The following is a 24,437-nucleotide window of genomic DNA, read 5'->3' as shown; positions in this document are numbered from 1 at the left end:
ACAGTGCATATATTTAAAAAAATATATTTTCCCCTAAAGTCAACCTTAGAATTTCTATTTTGCTTAAAGCGTTAAAATAAAAAACATTTCCAATAAAAGTTTATAACTTATGTAACGAAAGGATGGGGATATTAGCTCCTTAGGTAATAACCGCTTTAACTCTTGGGAAAATACTTTTAAAGTGAAACTTCCTGCTTTCTGTAGAAATGGGCATTTTTATCTCTGACTTGACTGCAAGCAACACTTTGGACCGCAAGGAAAAATGGACTAAAACTTTCTGAAGTTTGGTCTGTCACGTCATAATCACTTTCAAAAACACCCTGTCAATCCCAAAGTTATAAGCTGTGCATTTAAAAAAAAAATTTTCTACAATTTATATCTCACATTGCATTTATAAAAATACATTAAAACATAACTTTTACATTTCTTTCAAATTTTAAAATGTTTTTTGTACTTTTTTTAACTTTCAAGTAAAGTAAACTAAACTCCATTGTGATTTATAGTAAGACAATCTGTGCAGTTCAAACTATAAACATTTCGGATTTAAACTAGTACAACATATTATTGTCTGTATCTTATTTTGCACCTTATGTGACTAAATTGAGACACACAAAAAAAGAAAAGAAATAAAATCAAATGAACTAAGCCTTGATAAAATAAAGTTACTTTGGTTTAAGCCAACTAAAATAGTGGAAACTTGGGGTTTCCTTAGTGAAGACATGGGGGAGGGCCCTCTCAGCCAGCCTTTACACGTTTGCAGAATTCCATTAAAAGGTAGGTGGGGGCCCGGGGCCACTCCGCCCCGCTGCTACTGCGCCTCTCTGCGGTGCGTCAAGTTTGACAAAAAGAGACGAATTAAAGCCGGAAAGAAGAACTGATTCCCATCTAAATAAAAGTAAAAGGTAAAAAATATTCATATTATCCAAGTGGATAAAATTTACTGAACTATTTTAGAAAAAATAAAAACATTTATTTTATTTATTTTGATTATAGCTATTTAAATTTGCTTATTTCTTAAAAATATGCTATTTGAAATTATAGTGGAAACGTGCTGAAGATGAAGAAAATAAGATGAATGGGAAGGAAAGGCCATATGGGGGATTTTGAACATGGTCTGGTTTTTCACAACAAACATGATAATATGTGTATTCCAGACTGTGAAAAAATGGGATTTTGACACAGTAACCGCATCTTCTCGGAGGAAAATTGTCACAAAAAAAAGGAAAAAGAATTGAGGGAGCGTCAGCTAATTGATGAAAAAGCATGGTTAATGTCAGGATAAAATTGGCAAACTGGTTGGAAGTGACACAAATGTTGCACGGTTTAAGGAGCCTAAATTTCCACAGCAACTTCCAGATGAAAAAGTATAAATGCAGCATAAGCAAGAACACTGAAAGCCTAAATCCACCCTGATTTATAATTATAGGTCAGGATGCTTCTGGTTTTGTTATATTGATATTTTGTTGACATAATCTGAGCCTCTGCTGAGTTTATCCACCCCCTCAGTGTAACGTTGCCGTTCTCTGTCTGCTCTATGCATCCAGATAATGCACAAAGCTCAAATCATTTCAAACTGGTTTCTCATGATAAGTCTATTGTTCTTTAATAGTCTCCAGAGTCATCAGATCTCACCCAAACAGGTCAGCCTTAGTATATGGGGGAGCAGGAGATTTACACTGTGTCTTTGATTAATTATCATGTTAGAGCTATTCATAGGATTACACAGCTGCAAAAAAAAAATAAATAAATAAAAAATCTGCAGCAGAAATTTAAATCAAAAAATATTTTTTCTACATACATACTAATCAAATGTAAAGTAAAGACATGTTTATTAGTAAATGCATTTTAAAATTTAAACCCATATCCTTAGTATTGTTTTGAAACTCTTAAGCGGAAGTTTGTTCCTTCTTCCATCTAACTTTCCAGTCCAACGGGACTCTCTATCCAATGCTTCTCTCCTTTTCTCCTCCTCTTCATGAATCTCTGTCAGACTCAGATTATCTTCTCTCTGCTCCGTTTATTCTGCACCCGAGTCTTTTAAAATGGATTTAAAAACAAGCTTTGGACTTTTGCTTTTTGCTCTCGCAGTGCAGTGCAACCCCAGCCCGCTGGCGGACATCGTTGTGGATCGGTACCTCTTACCGCAGATCTGCCCTAGAGAAGTTCAAGTAGAAGATTTTATCCGTTATCACTTCAACGGGACCTTCTATGACAGCGGCAAAAAGTTTGACTCCAGGTGATCTTACAGGCGATGCATTTACTATAAGGAGATTTTTAAATGTGGAAAAATGCGCAGCAGAAACAACAAAATGTAAAAAGTTGATCTCATCATTTTAAGACGCGATGGCAGCTTGCAGACGTGTCATCTTTACCATTATGATTATCACAATTAGATCCATCCCCATGGGCGGTTCTAGACGGGGGGTAACGGGGGGCCAGTGCCCCTGCAGTTCATGTCCTGGCCCCTGTAATGAAGGCATAATACTCAAAGAAATTCTAATGGTGATATGCACTGAAACAGACAGTGGTGTCCAAAGTAAACACATTTATTACTTAAGTAGAAGTATAAATACTGCAGTTTAAAAACACTCTGGTAAAAGTTGAAGTATCAGCTTGACCTCTTTACTCAAGTAAAAGTAAAAAAGTATGTTTTCCAAAAACTACTTAAAGTATAAAAGTATAAAGTAACCTTTAGAAAAACAGCCAGATGCCACTATATGAATTGAAAGCTCAATTTTTTGACTATTTCTAAAAATTCTTTGAGATAGGGTCAAGGATATGAGGTTCCGTTTGTATCAAAAATAAGCCGATGTAAAATGTCTAGATGTTATGCTGTTGTTGCAGATCTGTTGTCTGCATATATATACGTTGCACATTTATTTCTTGCATATGTAGATGTTGCATGTCTATGTTGTATATGTAGATGTTGCATATGTCTAGGTTGCATATGCAGATGTTGCCTCACTGTAATCTTGCCAGTCTGCATGTCTGAAACATCCGTGTTCGGTAAGTGCCTTTGCTCTCAGCTGTTGGTCCATGTCGTTGCTTCTTGTTGTTGGTCTTGTCGTATTATCCCATCGCTATTTAAACCTACGCCCCCTCCTTCCTCCTTTGCTGTCCTGATTAATGCCGGAAGTAAATACGAGATTTGCCGAAATCTAAACATTTTGGAGCTATTGATAAAGACAACCTTTCAGTAATTTCTAATAAACACAAAATAATCTACTTCCATTGTTTGTAATGGCGAGGGGAACAGGCATCAAAGACCAACCATATGGACCAACGACATGGACCAACAGCTGAGAGCAAAGGCATTAACCAATGCATTATCTACATATGCAACATAGACATATGCAACATAGACATATACAGCATCTAATCTACATTTGCAACAAATACAAGTGCAACTTATACATACGCAGACAATACATATACAACAACGACACAACATCTAGACATTTTACATCTGCTTATTTTTAAAACAAACTGAACCCCAAACAAGGATGAGGGAGGTCTTGTTGGTCTCCATCTCCATCTCCATCTCCCGATACGCTCTCGCCTGTGTCCGACCTTTCAGACATTTCAACATCTTTTTCTGAATCCAACATTGTAGCATGGCATAGACAATTCACGTTTGCAGTTTGAAGAACACCTGCTTGCTTCTGATGATTTTCTTTAGCTAACCAATGAGTGTTTGCGTTATATGACTCATCAAATTACACTAGTTTTCACTAGATGTGGATGGAGCCAATGATCTGCATTGCGTGGCGCACATGACATGAAATAAATATTTATAAACATTAAACCGAAGCCAAGTTTAACGAGTAACGTTTGTCTTAAAAATGTAAGGAATAGAAAGTACAGATACGTGTTTGAAAAAGTAATGAGTAAAAGTCAGAAGTAGGAAGAAAAATAAGTAATGGAGTAAAGTCTAGATACCTAAAAAGTGTACTTAAGTACAGTAACGAAGTATTTTTACTTCGTTACTTGACACTTCTGGGAACAGATATAGTTACTGATAGGTCCTTTTGATCTATTTCATATGTTTTCTTTACAAATTCATTTTTTTCTAATTATTTAAAAGCAACAAGGTGATAGCTTCACTGGTATTGGGATAGGATTCCAGTTTTCATCTGCTTTTTTTTTTTGCTCTAATTTTTACAGCTGAATGTATCCGTTTTTCTTGAGTTCTAATTCAGATTTTATAGAAAACTGTCATTTTACCTTAAATTATGTCAAAAATATGTTAAATTCCTAAATTATGAATGTATATTGACCTAAAAAGGCATAGAATTATAATTAAAGCTAATTGAATAGAAGTTTCACTTCATGCAGCTATCTTAATATATTTGAATCCCTCGCCCTGTTTTTTATTTCATGCTTTTCTGTGCCCCAATGAAAACACGCCGGCCCCCATCTGGCTCCCTAGTACATTTGGTCTAGAACCGCCACTGTCCATCCCATCTAATCCATGTTGGAATTGTGTACACTCATCATTATGAGTATTTGAACCATTTTTTTCCAGGGTTCAGAAGAATACACATTTTTAAACGATTTATAAAAAATTGTAATTTATTGAGAGCTTTTACTAACATGCAAGTTCAAAGTCTCATGCCGTATTTATTATGTAAATAAAGACCTGCATAATATTTGGGTATGCAAAAGATTGGCATCCTGGGAATTCCAGAAGCATAATGCTGTCTTTCTTTCTTTCAAATCCAGTTTTGATGCGTTACTAGAATCATTGTTCTCTGGGAGCGACCAGTTTTGCTCAAGTTTTATTCCGTTAACAAATGTCTAAGATAAAGATGGAGAGTGTTCTTAATGCAGCAATATCTGACGTTGCTAAACACCTTTCCTGCCATTATACCACCACCATGCTTCCACACTAACCTGTTGTCACTGATCCAGAATGGTTGAATCTTTGTCTTTTCTCCTCAGGTAAAGGAAATTGTTGTCAGTCTTAAAACACGGTTGTGCATCTTGGACACCATGGAGATTTAAAACTGACCTTTGTTTTCATTCTAGCTGAATAATTTGCCGGTTTTTTGGCATGGGTCATAACTTTAGGTCACTGTAGGTCATGGTCACAGGGATCTGCCATTTTAGAAGCCTGATTCTAAATAGTGATAAGGACAATTTCTCTTCTGGTAAAGCTTATTTGGTCCCAGTTTCACCCAGCTGTCAATTATAAATCTAAGAATTCAGTTGGCGTTCGATCTTAATTGTTCCAGAGGTGATGCAAGGGAGAAGTACTACTAAAAAAAGCCATCAGGATGCTACCTCCAACATGCTTGGTAGATGGGGCAGTACAAAAAACAGACCTCTCACTTGTTATTTTCACTAAATTGCTCAATCTATGTTTATAACAAAAGAGAGAAATAAAAACTTTATACAGATAGGATTCAGTTTGTCTGAGGAGGTGGGTTTAAATTTAAGATTAGCTTAAAAGCTGATAATTTTTGATCAATTCTGTCACTTTTCCATCCATTGTAATGTTAAACTTTTTTTTTTTTTTTTTTACTGTGCAGCTATGACCGAGGCAAAGCCTTCGTCAGTCAGGTGGGCCTCGGTAAACTCATCACAGGGATGGACCGAGGTCTGCAGGGCATGTGCGTCAACGAGCGCAGGAGGATCACAGTCCCTCCTCACCTGGCCTATGGAAGCGTCGGCACAGGTGTGGCTCACCACCACTACGCTGAACTATTAGTTTTATGTAATAGATTATCTGTTGTGGTTTAACCCTATGTGTGCTGCTGATACCGCAGGTGGTTTGATCCCTCCTGACGCCACACTGGTATATGATATTCTCCTGCTGGACATATGGAACGCTGAAGACAAGGTCCAGATTCGCACGATCAGCAAACCTGAGAACTGCAGGCGAACCACTGTGGCGTCAGATTTTATCCGGTACCACTATAATGGCACACTGTTGTCTGGGGAGGCCTTTGATTCCAGGTGAACCAACCACTTCTGTCTGTTGAACAAAACAAAATAAAATGTGTATTTGTTAAAAAAGAAACAACAAATTTGACCAGATTTTCTCTTTCCTTCTGTAGTTACTCAAGAAATACAACTTATGACACATACTTGGGGCAGGGTGACCTCATCAAAGGGATGGACGACGGTCTTCTTGGCATGTGTATTGGGGAGAGGCGGCTCATTATTGTTCCACCATTTTTAGCTTATGGAGAGACCGGCCATGGTAAATGTACAAATATGAGATGGTTACGTTCTTGCATTTATTATTTAACTTTCATTCTCAGTGAGTTGTTACTGCTAACTCAAGCCGTATATGTTCCCCCACCCCTAGGAGCCAAGATCCCCCCCCAGGCAACACTCGTATTCGAAGTTCTGTTAGTTGATGTATTTAATCCTAAAGATGATGTGACTTCAAAGGTAATAGAGAAGCCTAAAAACTGCACACGCAGGACAGTTACTGGGGACTATATCCGCTACCACTACAATGGCACCTTCCAGGACGGCACGTTCTTTGACTCGAGGTAAGCTCCTGCAACTCTTCTTGTTTTCTATGGTGGCTGAGGGGTGCAAATACTGTGCAAATACGTGAGTTTACAACTTATTCAAGAATTATCATGAACACAAAAATTGAGACTAACACAAAGCATATGCAAAGCTGAGAGGAAAATGCACACTGCATTAGGCAAAAAAACTCATATAGCCTTTTCCGACTGGCTAAAAAACTTGTTTAAACCCCGGAACAACAGGCTTTCAGTGGCAGTGGGAACAAAGCACTGACCTGTGTCTAACCGGGTTAAACGACTTGGCAAGCGACCTGCGTTACAATCACCTTGGCTCTGATCTGCATGCTGTGGAAACAGCAGACGCAGGTTGATCCGTTAAAGTACGTGACATTATTGAACACAATGTATGGTATCAACATCAGGGTTTATACAGGAATGAGTAACTCTTATTTAATGCTTTTTTATGCTCTTAGAAATAATTGTAATGCCATCAACAAGTACTCATGACTCACATATAAACATGGCAAAATCTTTTATCCTCTTTACCGTCGACAGGGTGCAGCCATGTCGAATTCCTCGTTTTCTAGCCACCTTTGTTGTCTCTAGTTTTGTCTGCGCCTCACGCTTCTTCTATGAACAAACAGCTTTACGATAAACGGGAACCAGTTCCGTGAAAATATATTGCGATATAATGTATCTGAAGAAATTGTTTTTATAAGCGTTTTTGTTTTTTAAATAAAGCATTTAAAATACCACAATTTCAATGCCAATGAAAGACCTTAATTTAAAAAATAATAATTTAAGGACTTTTAATGATTTTTAATGACCCACGGAAACCATGAACACACCGCATCAGTTGCGTCTGATCTAAAAAGCTGAAAAAACTCTGCTTACATTCATTGAAAATGGAACAGCGCTGGTAAGAGGGATTCAGACAGATAAAAGACCGAAACAATCACAGACTACACCCTGGCTTCTTTACATGTTGCTCTCCATTGTTTACTTCCGCACTGGTGACATCATCAAAGCTAACCTAGCGGGATGGTGTAACCAGACATGCAGTGGAGGGGGGCATAGGCCAAGCAGCCTGCCAGCGAGGGGTTAGACCCAGCTTTTGTTTGCCGTTGGGAAGGGAGCCAAATGCAGATTGTTAGCGGGTCGACCCATGTTTGAAAAACATGTTAACCCGCTAATTTCAGTCGGAAAGAGGCTAAAGTTATGGAATGCTGCAGTCCATCTATGCATGGCGGAGGTACTGCAGACCACAAAAGGGGAGATGATCATCATAACATATGTTTCCAGACCATAAACATTACAGCAAATTAATTTCTTTTGAGCAGATGTTGCAAAAATCCCGTCTATGCTTTTTTCTAAGGATCTTCTCCAAAATGAATTGTTGATTGTCTCCCCCTAGTGGTCTGGAGCGCTTTCACTATGCAGCATTATGCAGTTTGTGACTTTTCTTAACTTGCAGTTGTTTTTACTAGGGGGAGCATTTTCCCTTTTCATGTTTTAGCAGTAGGTTTTTTGTTTGTTGGCAATCTACATCACTATCTCCTTGACACTGTTTATCCTTGGCATATGTATTGTATGCTTGCCCCACTTTTGTGTTTGCAGTACTTTTTGAATTTCCTGTGAAATTTCCTGTGAATATCTCTATATATTTTCACACCTTAGCAACAGTAGCTTCCAGAAAGCATATGAAGCATCTTCTGTTTGAGCTCTCATTTTTCCCACTTCCTCTAACAGCTACCAGCGAAACAGCACCTACAACACATACATCGGAATGGGATATGTGATCCACGGCATGGACAAAGCTCTGCAGGGTCTGTGCATTGGTGAGAAAAGGAGAATCACAATTCCTCCTCACATGGCATATGGCGAAAAAGGAGCTGGTGAGTTCGACGCTCACATTTAAGAGCTTTTAAACTAAACTGAGGAGGAATACAAACTAATTCTGTTTAATTATTATTTTTTTTTACTCTTTGGTTGTAGAAAACTTCATTCCTGGCTCTGCTGTGCTGATCTTTGACGTCCACGTGATTGACTTTCACAACCCCAAAGATTCAGTGGAGATCAGAGTCACCCATAAGCCTGAGGAATGTAATATGACCAGCGAAACCAATGACTTGATTCATTATCGCTACAACTGCTCCCTAATGGATGGCACACTTCTATACTCCTCGTGAGCGACCCCTGCTGTTCACTCTGCAACACTGCACCCTCGTGCATGTAATCATTGCTGGCTACTTGTCTGACAGATTTTACAGGGTTTTGGAGTAGACATAACCATTTATATATCTGAATGCACATATGGCTGCATGGCTTTGGGTTTTTGTTTTGGTATTAAGTGTTTTTTTTTTCTGATCGGTATCCTAAACATGTTCTTTTAAATGCTGAAATTGTATATTTGTGGGGTTTTTTAGGGACCAGTATGACTCACCTTCAGTCACAACTCTGGGAGCTGGGAAAGTGATCATGGGTCTGGAGGAAGGATTAAAGGGCATGTGTGTGGGTGAGAGGAGAGAAGTGGTGATCCCTCCACACTGGGGTCATGGTGAAGATGGAGGTAAGATCTTTTTTTATTATTCTTTTGTTTATATTTGTCTATATGTATCTGACATATGGGGGGGGGGGGGATATGATAAAGTAAAATGATACGACTGGCATAAAATCAAATACAAACAGCATAAAAATAAAACAACAAGCCGGTCCCTTCGAGGCGTAATCGGAGAAAATGACAGACGAAGTGTGCTCCTGATGTTGAGTCTGCTCCATAGCTTTGTTTTAGTCGCTGTAACCGCAGAGAATCCCGCCTCACAAAGATAGGATGTTATATATAGGATGAGTCTTGAACTGAATTAACCTGTGTCAATAGGCACAGATGAACCGACTGATGTAATTGGGAGAGAATACCACCATTTTTTATATTTTTCAAAATAAAACATCACTCAGACTCTGATCATCGATAAATTATATATATATATACACATACCTTTTTTCTGTGCGGCCCGGTACCAAACGACCCGCGGACCGGTGGTTGGGGACTGCTGCTCTAAAACACCAAGCCTTCACAGATAAACTGGATTTATTTCCCTAGATTAAACCACAGACAGGCATATTCCACTTTCTAATCCTCTAATCTGTTGGATTTAATTAATGAGTATCAGAGTAAAGGGGCTTCAGCTACTCTTTTTTCTATTGTACTTTAAATTAAGTCCGTTTACATCCACATAAATTCCCAATTAGGCTTGTCCCGATCCGATCCACGTATCGGACGCCGATATTGGCAAAAAAATGCATATCGGCAAAGCATGTAAAAATGCCGATCCAGACTGCCGATCCAGTTTTTAAAAAAAATTCGGTCCGTATTTTCCAGTTTCGCAAATTGAAACAATCCATTCCACTATTTTGCGCCAGTGTTCCCCGAAGCCGGTCCGTATTTTCCAGAACACCTTCAACACACCCACAGGTCTTTTCGGGTCTGTCTCCCGGCCTAACCATTAAAACAGCTGAATTGGAAGATAGCGGGGAAAATGGCAGCCGTGTGGGATTATTTTATCCTGCACGATGTGTAGATGGAGATTAGGTGTGGAGGACATTGGGGAGTGTAAGGCATTTTTGTGTAACTATTATTTGCACTGATTTTTTTTTAAGCAGTGTCTTTTTTCAAGAGTAGAGTCCTGATTCTAAGTTAATAGACTATTTTCCACTCTTGTCTGTTTTGCATTTTTATTAAAACTTACAGTATTATAGCACCTTTAACTGTTTACGGTTTTAGTGTTCACTGTGCAATATTAGATTGCTATTCATAATTTTGTCCAGTTTGTGTTTATCTCTTAATAAACAGGTAAGTTTGTTGTTACTAATCATTGTGTTTTATTCAATCTCACCTAATTCAGCTGGCTAGATGTTATCAAGAGTACTAAAACCCTTTTCAACATGAGTCTTACAACTAAGGCTGAATACTTTAACTTAAACTTAAATACATGCTCGGATAGGCTGGTATCAGCCAGTTTCTGTATCGGATCGGAAGTCCAAAAACAATATCGGTATCGGATCGGAAGTGCAAAAACCTGGATCGGGACATCTCTATTCCCAATGAAATAGATTGAAGTTAACAGCTTTTAAATGATCGTCTTAAAAGGTTTCGGGGTTATGACTCCTGTTTCATCTCCCCTGATTGGATGTTTTTAGCTGTTGGAGTTCCTGGAAGTGCAGTCCTGCTTTTCGAACTGGAGCTAGTGCAGCTGCAGAAAGGTGTACCAGAAGGCTTCATGTTTGTCTGGCTTGGCGACACGCCTGATCCCCTGTTCAACGCTCTGGACCTCAATGGAGACAAAGAGGTCCCTCTAGAGGAGGTAAGCAGTAAAGCTTGGTCGGTTGGTACAACTAATAGTCAAGTTTTTGAAGTAATCTCTTAATAAAAATTACGATGCTCTTCTTCCCCACCTGCAGTTTTCGGAGTTCATCAAACTGCAAGTCAAAGAGGGCAAAGGTCGACTTCGGCCGGGCGTCGACATCGACACTGTTATAAAAGACATGTTTTATAACCAGGACCAGAATAAGGATGGGAAAATTGTAGAAGATGAGCTGAAAATTAAGGATGAGTCTGAAAAACTGAGACGAGATGAGCTATGAACAGCAGAGGAGACACAAACTGTGATGATGATGTGCTCTCAAAACTATTGAGCAAGAACCTTCCCAAAAATTAAAAAGGACATTTTGCTGCTCATATTGAAATAATCTTTTTTTTTTTTCCATCGAGGTTTTTTTCTTATGCAAATGCAAGGAAATGGATTATGTGTTGGGGGTTTTTTTTGCGGGAATTTTCTGGTTAATTCTAAGATGGAACTTCTCAAAGCTTTGGAAACAGACCCCCCATCTTAAGGTTTTACATCGATTCATGTAAAGTTAATTATCTGCGTCTGATTTTACTTTTAATGTTATGTTAAGTTGTACTGATCTATTGTGATTTTGGTGGATCCATTTTGTGTATGAAAAAAATTAACTTTTATAACAAAATGTGATTAAATCTTTTCAGACTGATTGAGGTCTGACAGATGTGGGTTTATTAAGATGAAACCATGTTTAATATCAGGAAAGTTACAAAACAAATCTTGATGGTTCAAAGAGAAAAGATGCTTACAAAGCTTAGATAATGACAGAGAACCCTCTAGAAACTTCTGCTGCATTTTACTCTACATTTAAACATTTTTACAATGATTAGCAATCCGATGATACAGCTGGAACAGAACCGAACAAAATAATATTTTTCTTTATTTAAACAAACTCACAGAGGAAATAGCTGAAACATCTTTGATTCCCGATTAAAATTTTGGGAGGAGCTTCACTGTGCATAAAATAGTTAGAAATCTTGTCAAAATAAGGTGCTGCCTTTTTATATTGTGCGTTTTATTTTTTAAATATTTTATCCTGTATCAAAACTAGAAATGTTTAAAGAAGTCTCAGGGAAAAAAAACACCAATAAATCCACAAAAACACGTATTAGGCTGCAACAAGATCCAAAGAGGTCACTGTAGACAATAGGTTTGATGGAGATGTGACAATAATGAGGACTGAAAACAAGTGGAAACCCATTTGCTTCCAATACAGACTGACTCAGGTGAACTTAGTTATTTTGGACAGTAAAATACAATCATATGCAGTGCCTTGCAAAATTTATTTTTTATCCCTTTTGTTTCTCTTTATGGAATAGAGGCTAAAAACGCGATAAGAATCCATGTAATCAGTGGCAGAAAGCAAATATGCGAAGCAAGATTCTTTAGTCGAATGAGACCAAACGTGAAAAACAATGAAAACAACATGATGGGAAATCTAACATAATCTAAACACACCATCCTCATGAAGAAGCATAACGATGGCAGCATTATCCTGAGGAGGTGCCGTTGTGGGTAAAGGGAAACTGCAGGAAGGTCCCAGAAAAAAAATGAATTATAGGCTGCAGGGAACTGGAGAGTAGACATAAAATCAGAGCTAGAATGGATCGGCTTACATCAAGGCATAAGCAGAGGTCAAAATGGCCCAGTTGAACCTGGTTCCAGCTCAGATGCTGTTGTAAGATTTGAAAGTTAATGTCAATATAAGACTATGCTACAGAAGTGGTTCAAATTCCTGTCTCTAATTATGCATAGATGGGAGCATTAAACATCGAAAGACTTACTTTACCGCAGTGAAGAGAAGTTTAATTAAGTATTGATTTGCAAATAAAAAAAACACTTATTGTACCTTGCAGGTTTAATCAATTTAATCATTTGTGTCTAAGTTTGGTATTAAATTCAGATAAAAAGCATTATGTGGTTCAAAGGGTTATGAATACTTTTGCGAGGCACTGGACCGTTAATAGCTTGTTTTAAAAAAGAAATCCCAGTAACATCTTCACAGCTCGGGATAATGAACGGTTCACTTGTTACTTGTGAGGTAGTGGAGGACAGCATTAGGAACTTCCAAAGATTCATCATTCACCAACACTATGTCATAGGAGTCCAGATAGGACTGTTTCCTCTCCTCAACCTGAAAACAAAGAAAAAGCAACTTAGTACTGCTTGAAAAAATAAATCAAGATATCATTAAAATTCAGGCTTCTTGCCTACCTTGTCATTGAGGTATCCAATCTTGAGGATGTATTTCATATCCTGAACACCGTCCGCCATGTTCGGGTCCCCCAGGGAGTCCCCCATCAGCAAGACATTGGGTCTTGACCGTAGCTCTTCAAAATGGCCCGTGTTGAGCAGCGCACCTTCCCTTTTATTGTAGATGTGAATCAACTCTCCCTTGAAAGCCTTCAGCCTCCCCTGATCAAACACAATGAGTCAGAATATCACAGAAATCCCAGTTATGGGAGTAAAATTCATCTCTTTTGTTGGGTACAACTCACAGATTCATCAAAGTCCATGTAGTTGGAGATGACTTTGACATTTGAGTGGAAGACGTTAGCTTGCCGAATCACCTCTTCCAGGATGTCTCCGATTCCAGCAGAGAAGATGAGCAGAGGAATTCCGTGCTCGTGCAGACGGTCGAAGAAGAGCTCGTAACCCTCCCTGTTTTAGCATCGCTACTTTTTAGTGAACTTTCCCTTTAAAAAAAGTTTACAAAAAAATGTAGTATTGAAACATTCTTACCTCAGCATTGCATCAGACTCCCGCACTGCCTCGGCCAGCTCGTCTTTTTTGATTCTCTGCTCCACAAGGAGGTCATGAGCTTTGGTCCACCTATTAGAAGAACAAACCTCTTTAAACGAAACCTCACAAAATGCAGGAAACAGATCCCTAGGAGAGATAAATACTTACCACTCCACCATTAAAGGCAGCTTCTCTGAAACTGGCTTGGAAGTGTCAATCTCTATGGGATAATAAGTCTTTAGAAGATGATCCAGCTGTGGAAGACAGGACAGCAGTCTGAGAACTAACCAACGCTAACCAGGAAATCCATCTGAGGATCAAATATTGTGGAAATAAATGAAAGGAAAATGTGATATTAAACTATTTCAGATATCACAATCCAGCTTTAAAGTTTAAACCAGCTCCAAATACCAGCGAATAAGAACATTGTTATAACAGAGACATAATAAGCCATAATAATTTTTTTCTGTGCTAATTTTAAATCAATTAGTAAAAAAAGATTTTATGATTAAAACAAAACAAAAAATTCCTACCTCTTGGCGGCACTCGTCGGAGATTGCTTTGCTGTTGTCAAGTATATCTGTCAAAACAAACAATTAAAAAGCAAATATAATCAGTTAATAAAAATTATTATTTGTTTATTCTAATTGTTGCAGAATATGTTTTGCTTGTTTGTCCTTTGCATAAGAGCAGTTGTCTCTTGCTTTACAGAAAGCTTCTCCAGGAAGGTCTTCTTAGATGTACAAGGCCTAGAAAGGTGTTGCCTCATGCAGGGATGCAACTCGCTCAGAAATTTGCCAAATGGATAACAGAATTAAAACAACCTTCAAGAGGAATTTTCCCAAAGATCCAAAATCTGTTAACCAGGTGGTTCGCTGCTCAGGGGTAGAGATTCCCATCTATCCTGTCCCATCAGACTACAAGTCTGTGTCCCTGTCCTGTCTGATGCAGAAACACCCAGATTACACTGAGGTGTAATTGGGCCCTTGATTTTACGTTATTACATCATGTTCTACTCACCCATATAAGTTTTATGTCATTTGGAGCCGTTTTGAAGATATTCGGTTAGGTTTTATCCAAGTAACGTCTTCCTATGGGCAACAAGTTGAAGGCACAAACTAAACTGTTCATTATTTATTCTTTATGGTACGCCAGCATTCATAACATGTAGGCGAATCACTGTCCCCCAGACATCCACGGTTATATTTTTTATATTTATATCTTTTAAAAACAAAGCGCTACTTGGATATAACCTAACCGAACATCTTCAGAACGGCTGTGTGACAAAAAACTTATATGGGCGAGTAGAACATGATGTAATAACGTAAAATCAAGGCCCCAATGTAAAAAAAAACCCGAAGTTCCCCTTTAAAAACTGAGGACCAACTACAATGGACAACCTACACGTCCTCCTTTGTCTTTTTGCCAACTCCATCAACAGAAACTGTTCCTCTTTGATGTCTAGCAACTCTAGATCCATCTCTGTGACATCTTGCAGATGCGCCATTGTTGTTTTAAACACTCCCGCCGGCGCCGCCAAAGTTCTCGTGAGTTCTTGAATAGGCTCCCCCTTGCGCTTTGGTGGGAAACTGCTGTGCTTTCCTAGATTTCCAGACCGACAGTGCAGAAGCATAGCGGCAAAACTGGATTCCGACCAGACCCAAGCGACATTTGATGTGTGCGGATGCAGAAGTATAATCTGCCCTTAAGTCTTTCACTAAAGGAGCTGCTCAGCTCCTCTACAGACTGGTGCAGAGGGTCAGAGGGGTCGTGCATGATGGTGTTAGCTTGGACAACACTCTCCTCTCAGTCCCTTCCTTCACTGAGTCCAGAGTGCAGCCCAGGACAGAAGTGGCCCTCCTCACCTGCATGTTCAATCTGTTTCTGTCCCACTCTGTGCTGCCAGGGGCCCATCAGACAACAGAGGGCAGAGGCCACTACAGAGTCATAGTAGTTTTTAAGCAGGGGCCTGCTCACTCCAAAGGACCTCAGCCTCCTCAGGAGGTGGAGGCTTATTCTGAACTTTAAGCTTATATTTATTATCAGTTCTTTAATAAATGCCATGCATCATTCAAAGAGACATAGCTGAGTATGTACTTACTGTGACATGTAGGACATCGCTTCCCGTTGTAGGAGAATCTCGTGAGAGTCATGTCAAAATCTGAGATCACCTGAATTCAACAAGGTAATGAAGATGAGTCAGAAGCGGTTTTCTTGCAGACTTTCCTGCATTTTATTACATTTCAGTGAAGATACCTGCAGGGTGTTGATGCCAGCCTTTGACATGGACTGCAGGATCTCTTGAACCCTCTGAGGATCCTTCATCAACACGGATCCACTGGAAAGCTCTGGTATCTGTTCAGATGAAACAGTGCGTGGAAATAAAATGAAAGATATCATCACACACCAACAAAACTGTTACTTTGTCACTAAAACAAACACAAATGTGACTGACAGACATCTGACTCATTTAGTTCCGTCATTATCCTGTCTTTAAAGTTCAGCCCTGGACTTGTTTTAAGCCATTTTCTTCTTTATCTGACTTACATATTTTTCTAGCTAGAGTATAGAGGTAGCTCGATGTAAACTTTAAATTCAGCAAACTATTAAACTATTCACAAATACGAAGTTAAGATATAAATATTTCATAACAATTCTGAACGCTTTAAGGGTATTATTACCATTGTTTTTATTACAAATCGTACGTTGCTAGTTTTTCGGCAAAGTCTGCTGAGGAGGAGAACCAGCTAAAAGGACAGTGCTGCTTTCAAATCCTCTCCGAGTGTCTGCGTATTTTTATGGTGTGCGTTTACAAATACCTAAGTTAAGTTAAACATGCATTTAGATCCTTATTAATTCACGTGTTTATTATTTTTTAACACTGTTTATGATATATTTAATGCAACCATACATCATAATGAATCTTGGCAGCATTTCTATTGAGAAAAAAAAGAAAATCGAGCCGGTAGGTTAAACCTGAAGGCACCATCATTGTTACGTAACGCTCCGGGTGCAACCGTCCCCCTTAAACAAAAACCATCTGTCTCAGGTTCCTACTGGTAATACAAGCATAGTACTGACGTCTATTCATACAGTACAAGTGCGTATTAGGATATCACCGAAAAGTTATTTTAAGGAATTTAGACAAAAAAAATAAAAAAAATAAAATAAAATAAAAAAATAATAATAATAAAAAAAATATATATATATATATATTATTTTTTTATAGAAAAAATAAACAACCGCCTATATATTATTCTAATGGCTTACAGCAAAGGACAAAACAGCTAAAAAAGATTGAATTGGACATAAAAAATAAAAAAAGCAGAACATGACATGTCTTCTCAAAACCTTTGACCACATTGCAGCACGTAGCTTTTAAAATGTCTTTAAAGATGACTATACTGAATTCAGACATGAAACAAGCAAACCAACACCTGCAGATGACATATCTCCTCCTATCACCACCAACAGTGGAAAGTTCCCATTTGATCTTAAGCACCTTTTATTTCTTTGATTCTTTACACTTTTTTATTTTATTTTATTTTTTTACTTGAATTAAAAAAATTTAATTTTATTTTCATTCCTAAGTTAAGAAGCTTCTGATGTCTCTGGATCAGGAGAGGCTAAACCCATGAAGTAACAGCTGTACATCATGTTCTTGATAACTGTGTGATGGCTTTGGAGTTAATGCCATGGGAATCTCACCAAAATTAATGCTTGATTGGACTTTATTTTACAAGATTCTAAATGTTTGGATCATACTGTCCACCTTTTGATGCATTTTCCCTTCCACTCATGCATAAACAGTATTAAGCTCACTGTCAACTGGAAGTTTTTTTGTTTTGTTTGTTCAGTGGTTTGATGTGGCTTTCCCTTTCTTGTAGAGCAAGAATTACAACTTGGAAGTGAGCAGCATAACCTGTTTTTCTTTTTTTTTTTATAAGTTCACAAAGAAGCTGAATTCTATATGTTTGAAATACATAACAATCTGTGGTAAGAAAAACATTTATAGGAAAGCTTCTTTCATCTGATTTATTGATATATATTGACTTCAGATTGACTTTAAATTATTGTCATTCGATTGCACATCTACTTGTTGTATTTTCTACTCCACTATATTTGGAAGAAGCTGATAGTTACTTGTTCATTTAGGCTCAGCTTAGCTTTGTAATTCCCTGTTGCTGTTTTTCTTTTTGAGATGCAATTTCAACATGCAAGATAGCAGCCTATAGGATGGAATTTTGACACCGCTGTTTTAGAAATCTGCTTGACATTCCACAAATTTACAGAAAATCAGGGCAGATCTTATTTGGAGTTTATACGTTTCATTAAGGTGTTAGTTGTTGCCATGTGGCCAAGTTGTTCAGTGTGATGAGTTCTCAATTCATTGTTGTGGTTTCATTGTGGTGATACCATTCAACCTCAAACATCTATTCCATAGTGAAAGTGTGAGAATCAAGATAATCCTGTTTTGTTTTTTGCTGTTTCTAAACTAAAAATCATCAAAACAGCCATCTATTTTTGTGGCATTTACGCTGGAGTTCTTTACAGGTGGTGTAGAATTTGTAGTGGATGTGGTTCTACGCATTAGTACATTTAGTGGTTTCTGAAAGTTACAGGTTCTTTAACATTACTCTGAAAAAATACAGAAATGTACTGATATTAGAATATTTAATTTGTATTTTTGAATACTTTTACCTGAAGAGTAATATTTGACCATCAGTAACAATAGTTTTACTCATGTACTTCTGGTTAGTGCTTCATCAAAGACTTCAAATTATACAATCACTTCATTTTATTATGTAGAGAGACTGAAATAAACGTATCTATTTAAAATACATCTTATTTATGAATTTTTGAATGTAAATTACCAAAAAAAAACATTTTTAAATAGCACAGTAACTCAATTTTGCATTGCATAAATCAGTGGCACACTTTTTTTTTTTAATGTGACATCCACGTGTATTCATTTAATTTTGTGCAACAATACAATTTAGCAGTTGTATCTCTAGATTAAAAAACAATCATGCAACTTCCCAAAGGTAGGTTTTAACTCCCAATTTGGAAACCCCTAATCTAACCCTAAAGGTAAAGTATTTTCTGATTATTTCAAGACCAGGTTCCTTTTTTCTTTTTTTCAATTCAATCAGAGATCTACTACTTCCACCAAAACTTAAATGTTTGCAAAGCAAATAAATGATGAAGTTCAAAACTAGCAGGTATTGATTAATGGAAAAATACCAAAACACATATTTATCTTACAAAAACAGCTTTAATTGCAAGTGATGCCATTAGTAACTCTTACATCAAAATATAAGGACACGATTTTAAGACTATCACGTGCAAAGCAAATACATAGCTTATTTCAGTTAAGATCTGCAGTGCTATTTATATCGGTCATAAAGAGGAAATGAATATCATTTCTGCGCTCTAAAACCTTAATGCTGCACAGCCTCTGAATGTCAGTCACAAAAGAAAAAAAATCATAGCAATCCCTTCTTTGTCTTGATGTTTATTTCCCTTTCATTACACCTCTAAGTCTCTTTGGTGGGCAACAGGAGACAGTATATTAATATACACCTCGTATGACCATCTAAGTCAAAATTAAGTATAAGGAATGAGTTCATAGGATATTAAATGGTTGAAACAATTCTTTTCAAATTCATATTTTTTTTAAAAGTTCGAAAATTTACTTGCTGGAATGTGGCGTATACGGTATATATATATAAAGTAAAAAAAAAAAAAAAAAAAACAGAAAAAAAAAGGTATTTTGAAAATACAATCACCTTGTCCGATATGACACACCTGTCGAAATGTAAAACTCAAAATGCAGTAACAGCTTTTATGCATTCTTTAAGACTCTACAAACAATAAGATGTAAAACAAAAGTGCTATATGAGGAGAACCCTTAGCCATTCTTTGCAAAAACAATTACCAAACCACATACTGACCCAATTCACACCCAGCCTTGCATTCATACGTATCAACATTTGTTTCTTTACATTTCTTCCTGAAGTTTCAGGATAAAGTTGATAGATTTCAAAAGTGCAAAAGAAAGGAATGATTGAGCCACTGCCAGATTTTGGTGCTTAATGCAGAAGCATAAAACTATTTTTTTTATATACATAAATGTTGTTGCAACTTGCATGTTACTTGAGCCTGCACATCATATTTGAAAAAAACTGTTAAAGCATTACGTGTACAGAAATGACCAAAACACACGGCATTTGTCAAGATAAAAAAAGGGTATACTAGCCTAGAAGTTTTGCAACGAAAAGCCTAAATGTTATGTTCACAGTCGATGTTGAAGGTTTAAAGCAAAAAGCAGTCTTTTTTCAGTAAATTGGACTTTTACGAGGGAACTGTCACAGTGTTAGGAAGGAAGGAATGATGGGACTTTAAGAAACTAGGAATGCTTCATGTTACATAGTCTTACCAGTAAAGCCATATACAGGAAAGGAATGTCAAATATCAATTTATACATATACAGCTTTATAATATACAGACGGATAAACAGCATTATTATTAACATTAATTACTAAAGAATACTTAGTTATTTGGCTGCTGGAAACACTCTCCTAAACCTGTGTACATCCATAACATAGCGCCTATGCGGATTCGTCCCAGTGAGAATGTACCTGCATACACATTGCATGGCTTTAAGTCAGCAATAAACACAAGATAACATGAGAGCTGATGACACGCGGCTATGAGGAGTGAAAACCAGAACGACAGCAACACGACATTCACTACAGTGCGTTACGCATGGATGGTGTGGATTTTCGGACGCTGCCTGCTGGTTCAGCACTCTATCTGCGACTGGAGCTGTCGGCGTAGGGTGAGCGTACGCCTGTGGAGCTGCTGCATCTGCTGCATGCGATCTCGCTGGCGAGCCAGGTTCTGGGGCATGGGGTACCGCTGGCAGCCGTACAGAAAGCGGTACGGGATGCGGACGTGGCAGGCCGTCGCCCGACAGCGGGGCTGGGGCATGGGCGGCAGCAACATCCACCGTTTCCTCTCTGCGCAGTAACGGTAGGCCTCCTTGCGGTATTGCTTGTCGACGTCGTCGCTGTTCTTCCAGCCTCCGATGATGAAGACGTCCTCATCGAAGTGGCATATGGCCGCGCCCTCTATGCTAGTCACCTCTGGCGGCAGGCTCTCCAGGATCTCATCAGAGATGCGAGCACTGATCTTCTGCCTGGCGACCTCATCCCGCACTGTGTAACTCTTAGGGCAGCAGGAAGCTGTATGGTAGAAGTTGGTCGAAGCTACAGCCATCTGGAAGATGCAATAGTTGTCAATAAGTGGCAAGGAGTCGACATCCTGCCATTGGCGACTTTCTGTGTCATAGCGAGTGGTCACCGTCTTCAGTCCATCGTCATTGTCGGTATCCACGGGTGTGCGTGCCGTCACATAAACGTAGCGATCCTCCACGCTCACGGCTTTCACATCTCGAAGGATCTTAGGTGCCGATTCCAGATTGTGCCACTTGTCCTGCTCAGGCTCGTACACACTAACATCCTTGAAACCTGGACTGAAGTTGCCATGGCCGCCGATGCTGTACAGGATATCTTTGATGCACGTTAAGCCAAAAGAGTGCTTGCGTGTGGTCAAGTTGCTGACCTGCTCCCAGGTGTTGCGATTGGGATTGTAGCGTTCCACCGTCTTTGCAAAGCCCGGCTCCATTGACCCGGCTACGTAGACATGGGACTCCGTGGTGGCGATGGCGTGGCCGTCCAGGTGGTTGTGGATGTGGGGGAGGTTGACCCAACGATCCTCATAGATGAAGTAGCCCACACACTCACTCAGATAATCCCCACCCTCCGACACCCCACCCACCACCATGATGACGTCCATGTTTTGGCCGAACCGAGGCTGAAAGGAGGCCATGTGTGAAGACCACAACTCCATATCTGCCGATTTCAGGTTTTCAAAGCGAATAGCGTGGCCCTCTACAGCCTCTGACACCAGCCGCAGGCAGGCTTCGTTTGAAGCCACAAGTCGTTCGTTTTTCACCACCCTGGCCAGGTAGGTGGGCTTTATCTGAGGGAGTCTGAGAAGACGAAACAGCTCCTCAAAGTAGCGACTTCGCTCTTCTGGGTTCTTCTGCACCCACTTCACCACAGCCTCAAACAGCACCTCCTCTGAATCCACGGTGATCTCTGCATCCGACAGCCAGTCACGGACGAGGTGAAAGGGGAGTGTGTAGAACTCCTCGTCCTGGATAACCTTGTGGAAATTGCGTCGAATCATGTCTGCAGCCCGCAAAGCCAGCTGGTCCAGGGTGTACATGTGAGCTAGACTGTGCACGGCCACACAGTTAGTCAGGCTCAGCTTCTTCTTAAGGAACTCGCCACAGAAATCTTTGAGCTGTATCAGCAAGAACCTTCAAGGAAAGCAAGAGAGAAAACACGCAATGAATATCATGAGAGGAGAGGACTTTCAAGAAAATGACCCAGATGGGATTTAAAATATTATTCTGACTAAAAAAGCAAGCATGCGGTTAGAAAGAGGCTCCTGTTTCATTTTTCTCCCCATTTCAGGATTGCATGCAAAATCCCAACAATAGAAGGTATCACATTATTTTTAAAATGAAAATGTACAACTTTGTTGTCTAATCACATATACATCTGTAAAGCATGCGGTGAGTTTGCATTCAGACCCTAATTTTCTGATAGTCCTAAATAAAACCGATTTTGTTGAAATGAGCATTTTCCCATTCTATACCCTTTTCTCCACCTCAAGCTTCTTTTCAAAACATTCGGCTTTACGATCAATGGAAGCACTTCTGCGCAAACACGCAGATGTATTTATGTTTTCATAAACGTCTTTTTTCTCTCTTCTTTTTTTAATACCACTATAATCGCATTTAACAAATTTTAATGCCAATTGAGGCCTTGATTAAAAATAATCATAATTTCATGACTTTTAATTAGTTTTAATGACCCGGTAGAAAACCTTGATAAACAAAAAAACAAATAACACAAAGACAGAGAAAAACAGCAGACAGTCAAGGGATTAAGATGGAGAGACGTTTAAAGCAGCGTTTGGTAAAAAAAAAAAAAAAAAGTGACGTTAAAACTGTTTACTGGACATTTTGCAATTTGTAAATGATTCGGGTAGGTTGGTGCCACAAATCCACTAAGCCATGGGCATCTACTTAAACCGACAGGCTGGGCAAAGGGAGTTTAAATCAGAAAGCGGCCAAGAAATGCATGATAACTCTGGAGCAGCTGCAGAGATCCAAATATATGGTGGAATAATCTGTCAAGTTCATATTCTGCTAATCTGATTTTTAAGGAAAAGCGCAAGCATTTTTCTGTTTACTGTTAGCCATAAGTAGACCATTATACGGTAGAAGGTGTTCTGGTTAGACAAAATATAATACAACACGTTTCCCTTCATGCAAAACACTACATACACTGCTATGTGGCTAAAAAACATGGCACATGAACACATTATCCCTATAAGGCACAGTGGTGGCAGCATCATTCTAAGAGATTCTATTCCTTAATATAGATAGAGAGTTACAGCCTGGACAGGTTGCAGGACTGTCCCATCCATGTTCATGAATAAGGATAATTCAGTGGGCTATAAAGGAAAAGATTAGCTGAAACCATATTGGCTGGCATGGTCAAGTCAAAGTCCAGGACTAAATGTAGATAACTGAGAAAAGACTAGAAGTCTGGTGGATAAAATTTGAGTGCATTGAAAAAAGAAGCAAATAAGTCCTCCTGATGCACTCAGCTGGAGTATATATAAAGGTTGGGTCAATATAGCTTTGATTCTGTTGGTCTAAGGGAGCAATGAAAACCATGTGTCACTTTCTTTCCATGTGCATTACATACATCCTGAATGAAAAAGTCTGTGATGATGGAAATAAGGGAGGATGTTTAAGGGATATAGGGACCTTTACAGGTACTGTGTAATTCTACCTGTCTGCCAGCTCCAGCACTTCATGCACATTGCAGGTGCTGACGCGGATTTCTCCAGTGTACATGTACTGGATGACACTCTCCACTGTCTCCGGGTCCGGCCCCAGCTCCGAGCTCCATTCCTTCATCTCCACCCGTCCGGACAGGGACTCAGAGAACTGCCCTCCCAGCAGCGGGGTAAAATAGTCGGTGGCGGCAGCCAGCACGGACCTGTGGGCCGAAAACTCGCAGCTCTGGACGCTCCCTGTAGCCGCCCCGCTGCTGAAGGCCAGCGTCACGTCGCAAAACAAGCCCAGCTTCCTCTGTTCGTTCTGCCGCCGGGAGAGCTCTGAGCAGTGGGAGGAAGAGGTGAAGTCCTCGGCCTCTTCCGCGTCACCCTCTCCGGCTAGCGAGCTTGGGGTGCTGGTGCCGCCGCCGCTGCTGCCGCTCCTTGCGGAGTCCTCCGGGTTGGGGGCCGCCGCTGCCATTCTGCTGCCTGGTCTGGAGGTGAGCAGAGCCGGGAAACGCAGTAAACTAGAGAGGGAAATAAGGCGACATACGCAGCCGCACATACATGGACTCTAGGCGGGGTCAGACCGTGGACAAGATATACGTAGACGCTCCTGTGCTGCCTATTGGAGCTGACGTAGCAACGCTGCAGCCATCTTGGATGGGTCTGTCTGGCGCCCCCTAGCGCATTTATGAGGAATGGTCAAAATAAAATGGAAAAATTCACAATGGTTTGTTAAAAAAGGAAGACAAGCTGCCAGACACTAAATAAAAAAGACAGAAATAAATCGCGGCAAATTGTTAAACTTAAAAATGTATATACCCTGCAGAATAGAAACTTTAATTATCTGACATAAAGGACTTTGACAGTACTCCACTTTCCC

General features: G+C 39.3%; 3 protein-coding genes across 3 annotated transcripts; 1 reads left to right on the top strand and 2 right to left on the bottom strand.

Annotated features, from left to right (window-relative positions):
- Window positions 1-1,948: 1,948 nt before the first annotated feature.
- fkbp10a (FKBP prolyl isomerase 10a) lies at window positions 1,949-11,246 on the top strand. The gene is made up of 10 exons (XM_038297305.1): window positions 1,949-2,236; window positions 5,532-5,677; window positions 5,769-5,958; window positions 6,060-6,205; window positions 6,314-6,503; window positions 8,235-8,380; window positions 8,481-8,670; window positions 8,912-9,054; window positions 10,683-10,846; window positions 10,944-11,246. The coding sequence occupies exons 1-10, from the start codon at window positions 2,043-2,045 to the stop codon at window positions 11,124-11,126; spliced, it is 1,692 nt and encodes a 563-aa protein (XP_038153233.1). The 5' UTR covers window positions 1,949-2,042; the 3' UTR covers window positions 11,127-11,246.
- Window positions 11,247-11,538: 292 nt separating this feature from the next.
- On the bottom strand, window positions 11,539-16,417 carry LOC119791307 (cytosolic 5'-nucleotidase 3-like). Its single transcript, XM_038297346.1, has 9 exons — window positions 16,309-16,417; window positions 15,884-15,982; window positions 15,729-15,798; window positions 14,161-14,207; window positions 13,796-13,881; window positions 13,628-13,717; window positions 13,384-13,546; window positions 13,100-13,300; window positions 11,539-13,019 (listed from the first exon to the last, which is right to left on the bottom strand). Exons 1-9 carry the CDS (start codon window positions 16,309-16,311, stop codon window positions 12,909-12,911), a joined length of 870 nt encoding a protein of 289 aa, XP_038153274.1. The 5' UTR covers window positions 16,312-16,417; the 3' UTR covers window positions 11,539-12,908.
- Window positions 16,418-18,882: 2,465 nt separating this feature from the next.
- On the bottom strand, window positions 18,883-24,202 carry LOC119791304 (kelch-like protein 11). The gene is made up of 2 exons (XM_038297337.1): window positions 23,566-24,202; window positions 18,883-22,016 (listed from the first exon to the last, which is right to left on the bottom strand). The coding sequence occupies exons 1-2, from the start codon at window positions 24,114-24,116 to the stop codon at window positions 20,432-20,434; spliced, it is 2,136 nt and encodes a 711-aa protein (XP_038153265.1). The 5' UTR covers window positions 24,117-24,202; the 3' UTR covers window positions 18,883-20,431.
- Window positions 24,203-24,437: the final 235 nt, after the last annotated feature.

Source organism: Cyprinodon tularosa, unplaced genomic scaffold (genome assembly GCF_016077235.1).
Source record: "Cyprinodon tularosa strain WSP-4 unplaced genomic scaffold, ASM1607723v1 ctg386, whole genome shotgun sequence".
Classification (NCBI taxonomy): domain Eukaryota; kingdom Metazoa; phylum Chordata; class Actinopteri; order Cyprinodontiformes; family Cyprinodontidae; genus Cyprinodon; species Cyprinodon tularosa.
This window is presented reverse-complemented; position numbering and strand designations above follow the sequence as displayed.